Source organism: Canis aureus, chromosome 1, assembly GCF_053574225.1.
Source record: "Canis aureus isolate CA01 chromosome 1, VMU_Caureus_v.1.0, whole genome shotgun sequence".
NCBI lineage: Eukaryota > Metazoa > Chordata > Mammalia > Carnivora > Canidae > Canis > Canis aureus.
Window position 1 is genome coordinate 82,144,271 of NC_135611.1, and position 16,724 is coordinate 82,160,994.

Below are 16,724 nucleotides of genomic sequence, written 5' to 3' on the forward strand. Positions count from 1 at the left end.
TGAAGGCAAGAAGCCTGAACTTGGTAATTGAGAATGAATGTCAAGTAGTGTCAAGACGCCTCAATTCATAAGGCTGATAACTCCTTCTGTGATTGCATTTCCATTTTTACAGCTGCTTCAGTGGCCAAGTTTGTCAGCCTTGTTTGGGAAAGTATATATATTATAGTCCTCTTGGCACTGCCTGAGAAGAAGCTAGTATTTTTTATTCATTTCTAAGGGTTTTGGAATTTCTCAACTATTATAGAGGTCAATTTTATAAAATTTGGAGAGATAAAAAGAGAGCTTTTTTCGAAGACAAGAAATAAGGAGAAGAAAAGTGCTAATCTTTGTGCTATTCTTCTAGCAATCACAAATTTAAAAACGTTTGACATGGGCAATATATTTCTTCGAGAGGCAGAAATTTCTTTAAATGAAATGAAAATACACAAATGATTAAACAATGGTGAGGAATGAATTCATTTTCTAGAAAGTTTTGGAGCTATAGTTGTTTAAATAGAATAAAATTCGTATTACCTTTAGTATAGGGTATAGCCCCTCTTTCTGTAAATAGCTAGAGAGCAAATATTTTATTTAGGCTTTGCAGGGCAGATGGTTTCTGCAGCAACTACTCTACCCTGGCATCGACTGCAAAAGCAGCCAGGGACAATGTGTAATGAGTGAACATGGCTGTGTCCCAATAAGACTTTATTTATGGACACTAAAATTAGAATTTTATGTCTGCTTTTATCAACAATTTGCTCCACACACACAAAACTCTCTGGGCAAACTAGATAGATAAAGGCAAGCATTAAACTGTCTCAAGGACATCCCCCTCCCCGCCCCATATACACCTCCAAAAAAATCCCTTTGATTCTCTTGGACTGATCTGGAAGTTGGAGTGAAGCAGAAACCACTGATAGTAAGCAATAAACTGAATAAAGATGTTTCCAGTTACCCTGAAGCCAGGGCATCTTCTCAAAAAGTACAGAGAGTAAAAAGCAATCTGTAAACCTGCAAAAGAGAAAAGTCCGTTTAACATCACACAGTTTATTTATACTTAAATGGTGGAACTACTGCCCTCTTTTCTCCCTAATTACATCAGCGCTTTTCTTACATTGGAAGGTTTTAAAAAGATATTTGGGGTATAAATGCCACATTTGGGAGAGTCTGGCTTTTACTTACTGTTACATAAGTTGTCATGGTTGGCAAACTACCGAAATCAGCCAGGAAAATATTGGTGAATTATTTATCTTTTCCCTGACAGTTGAAAACCAAGCCTTAACTCTAGCATTGGTGAGATTAAGGACAAAAACAAAACATTAAGGTTATTTTCACAAAGTCATTCTTGGTGCCCACTTCGTAGGGCTGGAGCTGCTTTAATGGTGGCCCATTTTAAACCTTTCATTATGCGCTGACTGCATACCAAAGAATGGCAATGATGAGAATAGCAAAACTAAGAAAAGAATTTAATACATACAGCAAATGCAAAATTGAATCTGATATTCAAGAGCAAATGCAACTTTTGTGTACTGAATTCCAATAGTTGCAGAAAGTAGCTTCAGATTTGGGATGTTTAATAATTCAGAAAATAATTTTGAAAGGCAGTGTATAGCTTTTAACAGTTTTGTTGTACTGCTATTCTTATATCTTAGAAAGCAAATGACAAAAGTCACATTTGCTTCCACAGTATTTAATGTGCTTTGGGAGGCCCAGATAAAACTCCACGGAGGGTTTGCATAAAAGTTTCAGGCATTTATTTACATATTTCCCAATCACAGAGTCAGCTTATTATCTAGATTTTCTGCACTAACAAATATCGTGATAATTGAGGAGGTCTTTGGTTTTTACTGGGATGTCAGGCATTGTCCAGGTGTCTGAGACTACTTAGCATTTCTATGCCACTTTAGAGATGCTTTCAGACTTTGGGTGGCTAACGAGCTGTGTTTTGTACAACACTAAGGATCTTAATCTGATCAAATGGTGGTGCTGAAAAGCTCCCTTGGTTTTTAATATGATGATCTAATGCTAGGAAATTGCAGTCCCTTGTTATTATACATAGATCAAGACATTCCATTCTGGACATGGACTGTCACCTCTGCAGACCTTATTCTCTTGCTGCAGATCAGAGAATCTCAGGGCCACAGGAGCAAGTTTAGATGTCTTTATTTTGTCCACAAGTATTCCTTCCTTCCACTCTCATCCTGAACACATTTTAGTTGAAAGCATGGCCTTTATAGAAAAATGGAGGGTCACGTAGTTTCAATTGCAAATCACATTATCATTGGATAACTAAATAGTTCCTTATTAAGGACAGGAGCTAGACTTTTTTTTTAGATATTTATTTATTTATTCATGAAAGATAGAGAGAGAGGCATAGATGTAGGCAGAGGGAGAAGCAGGCTCCCTGAGAGAAGCCTGACTCGGGATTTGATCCCAGGATGGTGGGATTTCAACCTGAGCCAAAGGCAGATGCTCAACTACTGAGCCACCCAGGTGCTCCAACTAGATTTATTTCTTTTTTTTTTTCATTTTTTAAATTATTTTTTTAAATAATAAATTTATTTTTTATTGGTGTTCAATTTACCAACATACAGAATAACACCCAGTGCTAGATTTATTTCTAAATGCTGTTTTGTTTAGAAACTTTCATTCACTTTAGCCTTTTTATATTCTTTATCTTTAGATTTTGGGGCTACTACACATTGATCATAGTGGGGCTTCACTGTCTTGATTAGGTGGTACTCATGGGTCCTCTGAGTCTCACATAACTTATGTGAGAGTCAGCACTTGGTAAGTCCCCAAAGCACTTCCATTAGCACTTTGCCAGTTTAATGCTTGCTCTGTCCGTTCCTTCTAGTCATTTCTAGCAGTTCTTGTCATAAGGTATTTTTACTTTCAAGTAGGTTTCCTCCTTCTGGTCACTGCCAAAACTCTCACTTTATCCATCATCCAGTTGATAAATACAATATCATACTGTATGTTACTACATCTTCAGGTTAGTTAGATTCAAGAGAGTCCTACTAAATTAGATCATGATCATAAATAATGTCAATCTTCCTGAAAACTAGTTTACCTGAGAGCAGCTATGTATGTCCTAATTGAAACAAATCCAGTGCACAGGTTTTTACCTGGTGAGTTAATAAACTGGCTCCCCCGTCCCCTTCCTCCAAAGCTTATTTTCTCATTTAATCCAGTAGTAGATTTTTTTGTGATTTAAAAAAACTTCCCTGGTGTGTCCTATACAAAAGATGATTTTTCATAAAATAGAGCTAACCTTGGCATCTCTAAGAAATTAAGTGATTTTGTTTCTTAAATTCCACATATGACTGAAATCATATGGTATTTGTCTTTCTCTGACTGACTTTGCTTGGCATAATACACTCTAGTAGAAAGGAAAAAAAATTGAAAGGAAAATACATTGAAATTTTTTTTCCATTTCATTGTATAATTTAGGTGGCTTGGGATTTAAAAATATATATAATTTAGATGCCATTTTGTTATATAATTTAGATGGTTTGAGATATTCTAAACTCTTATATTCTTAGCATTTCAATATAAGGTTTTCTTTTAGCATCCCAAGTATTTCATTATAACATTGATACAGTTAATGTTAAATAAATAAACAAGCTCAGTTTTGACACTGGTTCAATTATGTAGGTAGATCATGGGCATCAAAGACAGGTTTTCTTTCTTTCCCAGTTCTTTAAGGTGTTTTTTTTTTTTCCTATTACAAAGAGAAAAAGAACTTAAGTAAAAATTGGAGGTTCCTGCAGCTGTTAAAAGCTCTCTGAAACCCATTGAGCAAGAACAGAGCTGTTGAATAATGCAGACAAGATAATGAACAGCAGACAAATGATCCCAGGAGGCTCCCCGCTGGGTAAAGGGAGTGTATACTTAGAGGCTAGATTTATTATCCTAACATCTTTTCTGGTGACCTCCAATTTATTGGAAATACCTGTGACATTTATAAACTCCGGATTCTCCCCCTTTCGCCAAAGCCAAACTTGCATTTCTGCTGCAGCTCCTTGAAGTCACATAGCAAAGTTTTAAAACCCCAGACTTCCTCTTTCAAAGAAGAAACTGAGATTTAACCTATCTTGTAAAGAGAAAAGAACCAGAATTTGCGATGTGGCTCCCGAAGTTAAAGGAAAGCCTTCCAGATAGAAGATTTCCTTATTTACTAGAAATCGCCAAAAAAATTTACACCCTAACTAGATTTGATAATGCAGCACTTCAGAGGTGCAATCTATGCCCAGCCACATTTGGGCCATTTTCTAACAAAGACAAAATTGTGGGATACATGGTATTGTGGGATTATAAATCACCTTTGTTTTAAAATGAGCATTCTTAAAGATAGCTCTTAATGCACAACTTATTCTTAGATGTAATTCATCAAATTTTATTTTATGCAATCTTACAGTCAAGTTCAGTGTGAACTTTACTTTGGAATTGAAGGAATCATTTCATAAAGGAGGAAAAGAACAGGTTCAAAAGCATGAGTAATATAGTTTTGGGAATCTGTGAAATATCTTAATGAATTCCTAAGATATTTGATCCTTTTTTTTTTTTAATTCTACATTGTTGGTTTCTCAACTGCTTCTTAGGAAAAACAAAACTGACACAACCTTATAACTTTAAACCTCAATTGTCCTGACCTCTCAGGCCTGTTTACCCTTTCAAGGATTTAGAGCTTAATATATACTAATTATGTCTGTCTGCTAATGTAAGATACAAAATTCTGAAGATCTTTATTGTTTGAAAGGCACTACTGTAAATATTTATTTATATTTGTATCCATGATTTCAGTCCTACTAAGAAAAAAGAGGGAATTTTTAAGTTAGTGTTAAGTGACAATATTTAAATCATCAAAAATCTTTGGGGTGAGGCATTTGTATATGTAAATAAATGAAATGGAAAGGTTTTGGTTTGCAAAAGAGATTGAAGTGAATGGGTGAATGGGATGAAATGTAAACTGGGAATAGTCATGTGTTTTCCCCATCCTCCTGAGAAATACTGAAAGAAATCGCAGTGGGGTCTTGCAGAAGGCTGTTGGAAGGGGTGGGATTCTTTTTTTTTTTTTTTTTTTTTAGAGATTTTATTTATTTATTTGAGAGAGAGCATGAGCAGAGTGGAGGGGCAGAGGGAGAGGGAGAAGCAGGCTCTTTGATGAGCAGGGTGCCTCCAATGTGGGACTCAATCCTAGGACCTTGAGATCATGACCTGAGCCAAAGGCAAATGCTTAACCCACTGAGCCACCAGGTGCCTTGGATAGGGTGGGATTCTTAATAACAATTAGATGAATTATGGGCAGCCGGGGGGCTCAGCGGTTTGGCACCCACCTTCGGCCCAGGGTGTGATCCTGGAGACCCAGGATCGAGTCCCATGTCAGGCTCCTTGCATGGAACCTACTTCTCCCTCTGCCTGTGTCTTGCCTGTGTCTCTTTCATGAATAAATAAAGAAAATCTAAAAAAACAACAACACACAATGAGATGAATTAAACTTATTAGAGCTGAGGTAAGATGTTTTCCATTATGCTGTGGTAGGTGTTGAAACAGCATCTGAGTAGCTTTTAAGTAAGTATATGGCTTTTTTTCTTTCTTTCTTTCTTTCTTTCTTTCTTTCTTTCTTTCTTTCTTTCTTCTTTCTTCTTTCTTTCTTTTTTTTTTTAAAGATTTTTATTTATCTATTTGACAGAGAGAGCAGGAGCATTAGCTGGGGGGAGGGGAAAAGAGAGAGGGAGAAGCAGATTTACCAGTGAGCTGGGAGCCTGACGGATGGCTCAATCCCAGGACTGGGACCATGACGTGAGCCAAAGGCAGATGCTTAACCAACTGAAGCACCTAGGTACCACAGTATATGGCTTTCAATGCCTAACAAATAGTACTACAAAATAATGAAGGCCATGTCCATATGAATCCTTTTGTCCTTTCTTCTTTTTTTTATTATTTCTGTAATAATAAAATTCTGAATTCTTGACCAGTTGATGTCTAATTATTTGAATCACACTAATGAATTGATCAGATTAACTACTTGCTACTGTCACTGAGGGTACCACAATAATTTCTGAATAGTCAAACTAACAAGGCACATAAATCCAGTTAGAGACATTGAGCAGCAAATTGTATAGATATAATTAAGTCTCTGGAAATGTATTATGTATATTGTGTATATTTCTGCTAGTTAAACAAAATGGTAAAATAGAAAAAATTAAATATGTGCTAAAACTTACAAAGTTGGATAAACTCATTCATTCATTTATTCATCCTTCAATCATTTTTTAGCACCTGCTATGAACAGGCACTTTTTAAAAAGATTTTATTTATTGATTGATTAGAGAGAGAGAGAGAGGCAGAGACACAGGCAGAGGGAGAAGCAGGCTCCATGTGGGGAGCCTGATATAGGACTCGATACCAGGACTCCAGGATCACACACTGAGCTGAAGGCAGACGCTTAACGGCTGAGCCACCCAGGCGTCCCCAATAGGCAATGTTTTAAACAAGGATTCTGTGGTGAAGAAGATCTTTAGGATCCTTGCTTTCATGGAACTTATATTTTAGAGGGATAAAGGACAATAAATATGTGCATATAAAATGGACATTCAATCAACAAGCATTTGTCACATAACCATTCGGTGCTGAGTACTGGAGATAAAAGAATAAAATAATATCACTGCTGCTGAGGAATTCACAGTCTGTGAGGAAACAAGTAATTAGACAAAAGCATTACAATGTTTTGTTAAAGGTACATCTAAGATAAGACCTCCAGTTAAATATGGTAAATTAAACATGTGTATTTGTCTTATCTTCCTCCTTTTTGGTACCTCAAGAAAGTGATAGTAAAGGAGTAAAGAATGCATAATCTCAAGAGCAAAGAGAAGAGGAGGGAAAAGACAGAAGAGATAAGAAGTTTTTTTTTAAATTGAAGGAAGGATAGATAATTAGTGCTAAGTAACTTAGGACACCAGAGAAAAACTGAAATCTAAACTCCTAGGGATGGAAAGCTCCAAAAGCAAGCAAAGCCCAGCAGGGAACCCTGAAAAGATCAGGCAATAGGAACCTCTAATTAGATTGCCTTCTTATTGAGCTGTGAGAGTTCTTTGTATATTCTGGAAACAAGCTCTTTGTCAAATATGTGTTGTGAATATTTTCTCCTAGTGGGTGGCTTGTCTTCTCATTTCTTCTAACTGAGTCTTTGGAGAAGCAGAAGTTTTTAGTTTTGATGACATCTATTTGCAGTCTTTACATATCTGAATATTGCACTGATTTTATCCTTTTTTCTGCTAAGTGTTTTATAGTTTTACTTCATACTCCTTAGAAGTGGAATGTTCATTATCTTAGCTGCTAGCCTTGTATGGTTCTTGAGCACTTGAAATCTGGCTAGTCCAAACTGAGATGTAAATCCTGAAAATGTAAAATATATGACAAAGAGAAGATTGAGTATCTCATTCATGTTTTTATACTGATTACATATTGAAATGACAATTTTTTTATAAACTAGGTTAAATAATTAATATTGTTGAAATTAATTCACTTTAAAAATAAAACAAGATGAAATCAGAGAGGGAGACAAACCGTAGATAGTCTTAATCATAGGAAACAAACTGAGGGTTGCTGGGGGGGTGGGTAGGAGAAGGATGGGGTAACTAAGTGATGGGCATTAGGAAGGGCACAAGGTGTAATGAACACTGAGTGTTATATAAGACTGAGGAATCACTGAACTCTACCTCTGAAACTAGTAATACACTATATGTTAATTAATTGAATTTAAATAAAAATAAATAATTCACTTTATTTTAAAACTTTTTAAAAATGTGGCCAGACCACTTAAAATTACATATGAGGCTCATATTTGTGGTACAAGTTATTTTCTATTGGGCAGGAATGATTTAGACTCCCTTTCACTTATTACTTCTTTTACTCTGCCCCCAAGTAACCAGACAAATATTCCTCCACCATATGGTTAGAAGACAGTATGTTTTACAAGAAAGAACTTGAATCAGAAAAGCTCTGGACTTAGGAGCATCAAGGGCAACTGTTCACAGGAATTACACTGAAAACAAGAGAAATTTGACATATAGAACAATAAATTCCTTAATCCCTTTGCAATGCTAGATTTGTGAATACTGGCATACAGATATACCCCCCCTCCCCCATAAATGCTGGAGAATTTTTGTCTGAGGAAGCAAACTTGACCAAGGAAAAACTTATATATACTGATATTTTGGGAGTGCTCACATTTACCCATTACCTGATTACTGCTCAGTGAAACCTCAAGCTCCACACATTCACATAGAAATTACAATTATTGTTTCAAAACCTTACTCTGGACAGGAAGAGATCATCAGACACTTGAGGAAAGCCTCAAAGTAAATGCCAGATACCAAAATAAAAAGAAATAAATAAAAAGAAATCAGAGGGCATAAAAAAATTCCCCAGCAGAAAAAGCATTCAAAGAACTCCATAATTATTTTCCTCAGAGAAATGAAAGATACTCCTTCCATGAAACAAGAACAGGAGGCTACAAAAGGAAAGCATTTTGTCAACAAGAATATTAAAAATTAAAAGCATGGGAGAGATTAAAAATTCAAAGAAGAATTTGAAGATAAATCCAAGGAAATATTCTAGATGGTAAAACCAAAAGAAAAAAGAAAAATAAAGCTTCAGTCTATGTGGTCCTATATTTATACAACTTTTAAGCATTTCATCATGAAGGAACAGAGAAAAGCAATGGGATAAAATCATCAAAGAAATACATTTTTAAATTTCTAGAACTGAAAAACATAAGTCCAGACTGAAAAATCTATTGAAGATTTGACACAGCAAATGGAAAAAGGCCCAACTACCCCACCTCAAAGCACATAGTTGTGAAATTTTAGTACATTAGAAAAAGAAAATTCTTATTTTTTAAGATTTGATTTATTTAGACACAGAGAGAGACAGGCAGAAACACAGGCAAGAGAGAAGCAGACTCCTCACAGGGAGCCTGATGTGAGACTCAATCCCAGACACCAGGATCATGCCCTGAGCCAAAGGCAGATGCTCAACCACTGAGCCATGCAGGCATCCCAGAAAAAGAAAAATCTGAAAGCTCTTGGATGCAACCAAACAAAAACACCTTACAAAGGACCAATTATTAGAATGTTTTTGAATTTCATACTGCAACACTGGAAACTAGAAGACAATGGAGAAGTGTCTTCAAAATCTTGAGGAAATGGCTTCCAGTTTAGATTTCAATACCCAGAAAAACTATCCATCATGTGAGGAGGTTACAGATATTGAATGCTCCCCAAATTTATTCTCATACATCATTGATCAGAAAGATCTTAGATATATTCCACTAAAAGAAGAAAGAAAACCAGGAAAGAAAGAGAATGAGATTTTAAAAAATGGAGGATTTAGATCTAGAAGGGTAAAAGGAATCTCAGGATGACAGTGGAAGAAGATTCTCAGGATTACAATTGTGCAGCAGTCCACAGTGGAGCAGGAGGAAAGTGGGACATATCCCAGAAAAAAAAAAGATAAACTAAATACATATCTTATATATTTAGGCATATCAAAAGATTTTTTTCTTCTTTTAGAAAGATTGGGAATGAACTGGTAATTGATTCATAAACATGAGCAAAATATGGACAGAAAATGATGCAATCATGAAATCCAGGATGAAAAAAGTATGCAAGACAGAAAAGGTCAGTATTTGATGTACACCACTGTGAATAGTATTTATGTATTTATCATCATGTAAACACAGAATATTTATCTAATAAAAACAGGGTTATATATAATTGGTTTAGATAAAGGAATAAAAGTATATGTAGGGGGGCAGTGGTGTGTAAGAGAATCAAAATTTATAGTCTGTCAACATATAATACGTAAAGACTAAAATATTAGAAGAAAGATCTAAAGAAATTGGAATGGTTATTACTGGAAAAGTCTACCCAATGCCATGTATGGTCCACACAAGTCAACTCCTGGGACCCAGAGTAATAAAATGGAGAAGGATAAATAATGAACCTAGAAAAAAAAAATAATGAACCTAGAACTGAAAATAGAAGACACCTAATATAGGAAATTTGAGAGAAGAATGGGAAAGATGATTTTTTAAAAATGAGTCGTAATGATGGAGCACCTGGGTAGCTCAGTTGGTTACGTGTCTGACTCTTGATTTCAGCTCAGGTTATGGTCTCAGGGTCGTGAGATTGAGCCCTGTACTGGGCTCCACACTTACTGGTGAGTCTCCTTGAGATTCTTTCTCTCTTCCTCTACTCCTCCTCCTGCTCACGTTCTGTCTCTAAAAGTAAATAAGTAAGTAATAAATAAATAAAAACTAAAAAAGGAGTCATCATGAAAAGGAAATACTAAAATAATCAGAATTCTTAATCATAGAGGACAAAGTGATTGATAACAATTCCAGAATTTAATACCTATTTTATATGGTTTTTTAAAAAATCTTAGAAAAAAAAATTAAAAACGCTTAGAGTATAATGGAATCAATTTTAGCTCTGCAGATGAGATAACATAAAAATCTAAGTCAGCAGACTCATCAAACACTTGAATTGTTGGACCTTTTGTTATGATACTAACAAATTTCTTGGAGAGTTATTTAAGTCTTTTCCCTTTTATTTTTATTTTTTATTTTTTTTTAGATTTATTTATTTATTTATTCATGATAGTCACACAGAGAGAGACAGAGAGGCAGAGACACAGGCAGAGGGAGAAGCAGGCTCCATGCTGGGAGCCCGACGTGGGATTCGATCCCGGGTCTCCAGGATCGCGCCCCGGGCCAAAGGCAGGCGCCAAACCGCTGCGCCACCCAGGGATCCCTCTTTTCCCTTTTAAAGGCAAGAAGGGTATACCAAATAACTCTTGCAGCTCTAAATTTTTTTTCAATGTGTAGCCAAGATGAGAGCCACATTGTCTTTTGATGCATTTGTAATATCATTTGTTCTATTAGTTTTCTACCGTTATGTAACAAATTACCACAAACTTAGTGCTTAAGACAGTACATACTCATTATGTCACAGTTTCCATAGATCAGAAGTTTGGGCAAGTTTAGCTGGTCCTCTGTTCAGGATCTCACAAGACTGCATTCAAGGTGTCAGATAGGCCATATCCTCATTCGGAGGTCAACTGGGGAAGATTCTGCTTCTAAACTCATTCTGATGTTACCAGAATTTATTTCCATGTGAATGCATGACTGAGGGCCCCAGCATCTTGCTAGCTATTGGCCTGAGGTTGCTTTGAGATCCTAGAAGCTGACTCAAGTTCCTTGCCCTGTGGCCTTCCTCAGTGAGACTGTTTACCTCATCAAGCCAGGAAGAAGAATCACTCACTTGAGTCTGCAAGGATGGAGCCTTTTGTAACACAACATCACCATCACAGGTCTAGCCCATCACCACTGTCATACTCTGTAAGAAGCAGGTCATGGGTCCTGCCTGCACTCAAGGGGAGGGGGTTTACAGGAAGGCATGCATGCCAGGAGGTGGGAAATCAGTGGGGGCCCGTGTAGGGGTGTCTTTCACAGAGGTGTGTGCAAAATACAGGAAGAGTTAACCTTGCTAAACCTGGGTGTGCAAACATGGTGTTTAACATAATAGTTTCTCTACTCATGCGTATTTCAAATACTTTAAAGTCAAGCAGTAGTTTATTGACAAACAACCCCAAAATCCACTTTGTTTCATCATCCGTCTGATTTACAGTGCAATGGAAACCAATCTGATGGTTGTGTGTAGTGTCTATCTTTTTTTTTAAGATTTTATTTATTTATTCATGAGAGACACAGAGAGCGAGGCAGAGACATGGGCAGAGGGAGAAGCAGGCTCCCCCATGGGGATCCTGATGCAGGACCTGATTCCAGGACTCAGGATCAAGACCTGAGCCAAAGGCAGGTACTCAACCACTGAGCCACCTAGGTGCCCCCATAGGGTCCATCTTATTTTGCATGCCTAGCACAGTGCTTGACTCAGGTAGAGTGGCAGGCAGAGGGAGGGTGAAGCAGGCTCCCTACTAAGCAGACAGCCCTACTTGGGGCTGGGGTCATTCCCAGGACCCTAGGATCCCAGGACCCTGGGATCTTGACCTGAGCCAAAGACAGAGCTCAACCAACTGAGCCACCCAGGTGCCCCTATGTTCTCTTTTTTAAAAAAGTCTTTGGATGCCTGAGTGGCTCAGCGGTTGAGTGTCTGCCTTCCGCTCAGGGTGTGATCCCAGGGTCCTGGGATCGAGTCCCGCACTGGGCTCCCTGCGTGGAGCCTGCTTCTCCCTCTGCCTCTCTATGTCTCTCATGAATAAATAAAATCTTAAAAAAAATAAAAATAAAAAATAAAAAGTCTTGCATCTTAAGATCCCTGGATCTTAAGAATGTATAATAATTTAATTCTTTTGGTCATTTAGGAGCTTATCAACAAGTACCTAATGACGAAAAGAATTCCCTTAAATGTTTCAAAAATGACTCATATATCCACAAATTCTTCTCCAGCCAGACCTGCTCCATAGCTAACAATTGTTACTATTGTCACTGTCACTCCAGCACTACCAATGAAAATGAAAATTTATCGAATGCTTGCTCTGTCCCGTGCAGTGGTCAATGTGCCATACTATACATCTTTTTAAACTTTTCATTCTGGCAACAATGCTAAGAAAGTAATTATATGTTTTCAGAACCACAAATCCCTCCCCAAATCCTATGATGGCCAAGTTTTACAGTCAGGAGAGCTGAGATTTAAACCTGACAGGCATCCTCTTACAACTTCCTTCTCATGAACAACTCCCTCTTTTTCTGTTGTTTCCTCTTGCAGGGTGGAGCCGGTGAGGCAAGCTCTACTGTTAACAATAAGACGTCTTTCTTCCTTTGACCTCAAGCGTTCAACAGGTCCTTGCCCACCATCGCACAAAAAGTAGCCTTTCATATTTAAAACAGGCACGATTATTTTATGCAGATCTTAAAATGTATTTATAAATAATCATGCATTCAAACATATTAAGTCATTTAGAACAGTAATTAGTCATTGTCAAGTCCCGGCAAACAGCAGGATTCTAATTGGAAAGCAGTGTTTGCCCTCCTTGTGCCTCAATGAAACTTTCAGAGGGGGACAGCATGTGCTTCTTAATCTGTTTTTCTAACAGCTAGTAGCAAATCAATGAAGATGAGGCTGGTGGGTATGATAAATTAATATGCACACTGACAACTTATAACCGCGCAAGTGCTTAGGGAATTACTATGTGACTATATCCAAGTAATTATATGTTTTAAATGATTTATCTCAATTTGTTAACAATACACCCCTAAAATGGAAATAAAAAGAGGGAAAATGCAAATAGCATGTTATACCAACTTTATGTTGAACTTATTAAGAGGTTGCCCTTTTAATGAAGAATTTAATGAATTAAGAGGTTTGTTATGAATAAGCATTCTTACTACTTGTTAAGTATTTGTCACCACAGACCTGTCATAGTTATTCTAATTATGATTAATACCTTATCTTGAATTCCATCTCCATTCACATTTCAGTAACAAATATAACTTCTATTATATGATCAAGGTTCATGAAAACAGGGTGATTTGCCTATGACCTTATATTTTATTCATTTTTACATTCATATTGAACAGATTTCTCTGAAAGTTAACCTTATGAATCTCTTAATTTTTAAAGTGCATTTTATCCTTGACATGCTTTTCAACCCTTTGCACTGTTTCAAATCACGGTTGTGTACTCAAGATAAATGAAAAATCCTAACATTTTGATTATCCTCATGTCTATCTAGAAGCTGCTACTTTGAGGCATTGTTTAAAAATATTTTTTTGTCTGCTCTGGAAATGGTACTTTAATTCTCAAGCATTGCTAATCTTCTCAATTTGGAAGACACAGGTTTATGAAGTTCAGAAAATCTTGCGTTAGAACACAGGGTATGATTTTTATCGTAGTCTGTGTACTTAAAATGGGGCAAATATGGAGGCTTTTTAGTTCCTTCTTTTCTTCCTTTAATCTGTTTCCCTCTTCCATTAACTTGCCTTCCTCTTCTTCTATTTTATCCTATTTCTGCCCCATTTATTCCCTGTCTTTTAATTTCTTCTCCATCTTCATTTTATTCCCTTCTCTGCAGCTCTCCTCTGTCCCCATTCTCTACAGATGCGTGCTCACTGGTTCCCTCCTCCTCTCTGTACTATTTCTTTCTACCGTTCGCTTTCTAGCCTCATTCATCTCCCTCAAGGGACTTCGTGCTCTCCACCTGCGCAAAAGGCAGGCTACAAACCATGTTTGCACCTGATTGTTGTGGTTTTAAGAGTCCTGGATTCTTTACACCACAAGGTGTTAAAAACTCTGGAAGGGAATAAAAGTAATATTGTTTCCTTTTTTACCCTTTTATTAGACTAAGAGAGGGTCTCTACAAGAGTATAAAGTCCTACGTTAACTAATAAGCTCTCTGGAATCACCATGAAAATTAAGCCAACTAGTTTTTGGCAAACAAAAACTAAGAATAATAGTAACAACGGCCTGTAAGAAAACCAGATCATTTATCAAACATGAAGTCTGCTCTCCTAAGGATTGGGTATCACTGAGGGGCAGCTTCTTTAGCAGGAGGAAGCTCTCTGGTCCCTAGAGTCACTGGATCCTTCTCAATCTCTGGTGTTGATGAGGAACACTCCACACACACACATCATCAAGGCATTTGTAGTAAGCCAGGTAGCATGAGCGAAGTGTATGCAAATCAGAGAAATGAACCCTCTCCTGAGGTCTTCCAAATCACTCAATTCTTGAAGCAATTAGCAAGTAGTCTATTTCCCCTTAAACTAGATGCATTTACATTTTCTTCATCATTTGAAGCATGTCTTCACACATTTCAGTTCTCCATTATAAGCAGAGATAAGTACTATGCACTTATTGTCGAATCCAGTGGAATAAAGTCAAACACTCGTGGTATGCAATATTCTAATGTTGTAAAGATCTGATGAGTTTTCCCTTCAAGAAAATACCACAAAACAGACTACATTTTAATTACATTTTCTCAGAGGTATCTGGGGGGAAAAGGGGTCATGTGTTTAAGAGTGTTTAATGTACTTAAAAATTATATCTTCTAGCAGTCTCCAGTACTGATTTAATAGGTCTGATCTTTTGAAATGAATCCTATATCATATTTATGATGATGTTTTATTCGAGAAATGAGGCTAAATCTAATGAGAGGTGATTCCTTTGCTGAGAGTGACAATTATATCACTTGAACCAACACGTCAATAGCATTCTCTTTTAGCTGACAATAAACTCATTGCTTTGAAAAGAAATTTCATGTTTTCTTTTTCATTTTACGTTTTCTTCTCAGGTTTTTGGTTGTCATTTGCAAACAGGCCAGATCTAACCAAGAGACACCCGTAATCACACCTAATGAAGAGGAAATGGAAAGTTAAAAGCCAGAGATAAGCCACTATTTCTCATTCACCACCACTTTCAACTTCTCTAAACACCAAATCTTTCCTTAAAATTTGAATAAGTGAACAGAACTAGTAAATATGGAGCTTCATTACATGGTAGACTGTGTTACAACAGCTCTGCTTTTTTCAAATCCTGCTATTTCTTCTACAAATCCACCAAAATAAGAGCTAGTAAACCTGAAGTAGCTAAAATACCAAAGTCAAGGAAACATGGCAAAGTCCTATGTGCTTCAGGATCTTCTGGTAAATATTATAAGAATCTGATTTAGGGGCACCTGGGTGGCTCAGTGGTTGACTGTCTGCCTTTGGCTCAGGTCGAGATCCCAGGGTTCTGGGATCGAGTCCTTATAGGGCTCCCTACATGGAGCCTGCTTTTCCCTCTGCCTGTGTCTCTGCCTCTCTCTTTGTGTCTTTCATGAATAAATACATGAAATCTTTAAAAAAAAAAACTGATTTAGCATGGTGTAATCCAGATTTTTAAGTGTCTAATACCATAAAGACTTAAGAAAAAAATAACTCTTCTGTCATTTAATACCGGAAGACTTAAAAAATTAACTCTTTTGTCAAGTTAAAGGGTAATGGGAAGCATAATTCACAGTTCAAGCTGGGCTAAATTGACACAGTACAAAGCCACCAGAGTTGGTAAAATATGTGCTATTCGAGGAATAATGAAGAGACAACTGGCTAGGCAAATGTAAATTTAAAAACTCAAAATCTTCATGGCACCTGGGTGGCTCAGTCAGGTAAGTGTCTAACTCTTGATTTTGGTTCAGGTCATGATCTCAGGGTCCTGGGATTGAGCCCCACAACAGGCTCCATGCTCAGCATGGAGTCTGCTTTTCTCTCTCCCTCTGTTCCTCCTCTGCTCATGATCTCTCTCTCTCTCTCAGATAGATAGATAGATGATAGATAGATAGAAAACTCAAGATCCTCATCTAATTTCTGATATTATAAATTCTAAATGGACATGTTGAATCACAAAAACAAAATTTGTTCCTCCTATCTCCTAGGTACTTTGATTTTAAAAAAATGGGCTTCAAATCATGAGTTCTTAAATATTTCTATGAAGATTTTAATGAAACTGCAGAAAACATTAAGTAAAAGATTGCTTATATCTTGTCTAAAAAACTAAACAGAAGGAGCCAGCCCCCAGAGTCACATACAAAGATGGCTATTGTTGATGCTGGCCATAGAAGGATGTTAAAATGGGGCAGCCCAGGTGGCTCAGTGGTTTAGCACCGCCTTCAGCCCCGGATGTGATTCTGGAGACCTGGGATCGAGCCCCACATCAGGTTCCCTGCATGGGGCCTGCTTCTCCCTC

The 16,724-nt window shown here is 37.1% G+C and overlaps 1 protein-coding gene across 3 annotated transcripts in view; it reads left to right on the forward strand.

Moving 5' to 3' along the window:
• The window catches only part of LOC144318895 (uncharacterized), a 55,228-nt gene extending 39,422 nt beyond the window's left edge, over positions 1–15,806 (forward strand). For 2 of the 3 annotated variants that reach the window (XR_013384866.1, XM_077906391.1), the window contains one exon: positions 15,295–15,806. Coding sequence is in view for 2 of the 3 variants with exons in the window: in XM_077906391.1 (XP_077762517.1) it covers positions 15,295–15,330 (36 nt within the window). In the remaining variant the exon portion in view is untranslated. Of the gene's footprint in view, positions 1–2,662; positions 2,772–15,294 lie in introns of those variants that run through there. The other variant, XM_077906383.1, reaches the window with a different exon arrangement.
• The last annotated feature ends 918 nt before the right edge of the window (positions 15,807–16,724 follow it).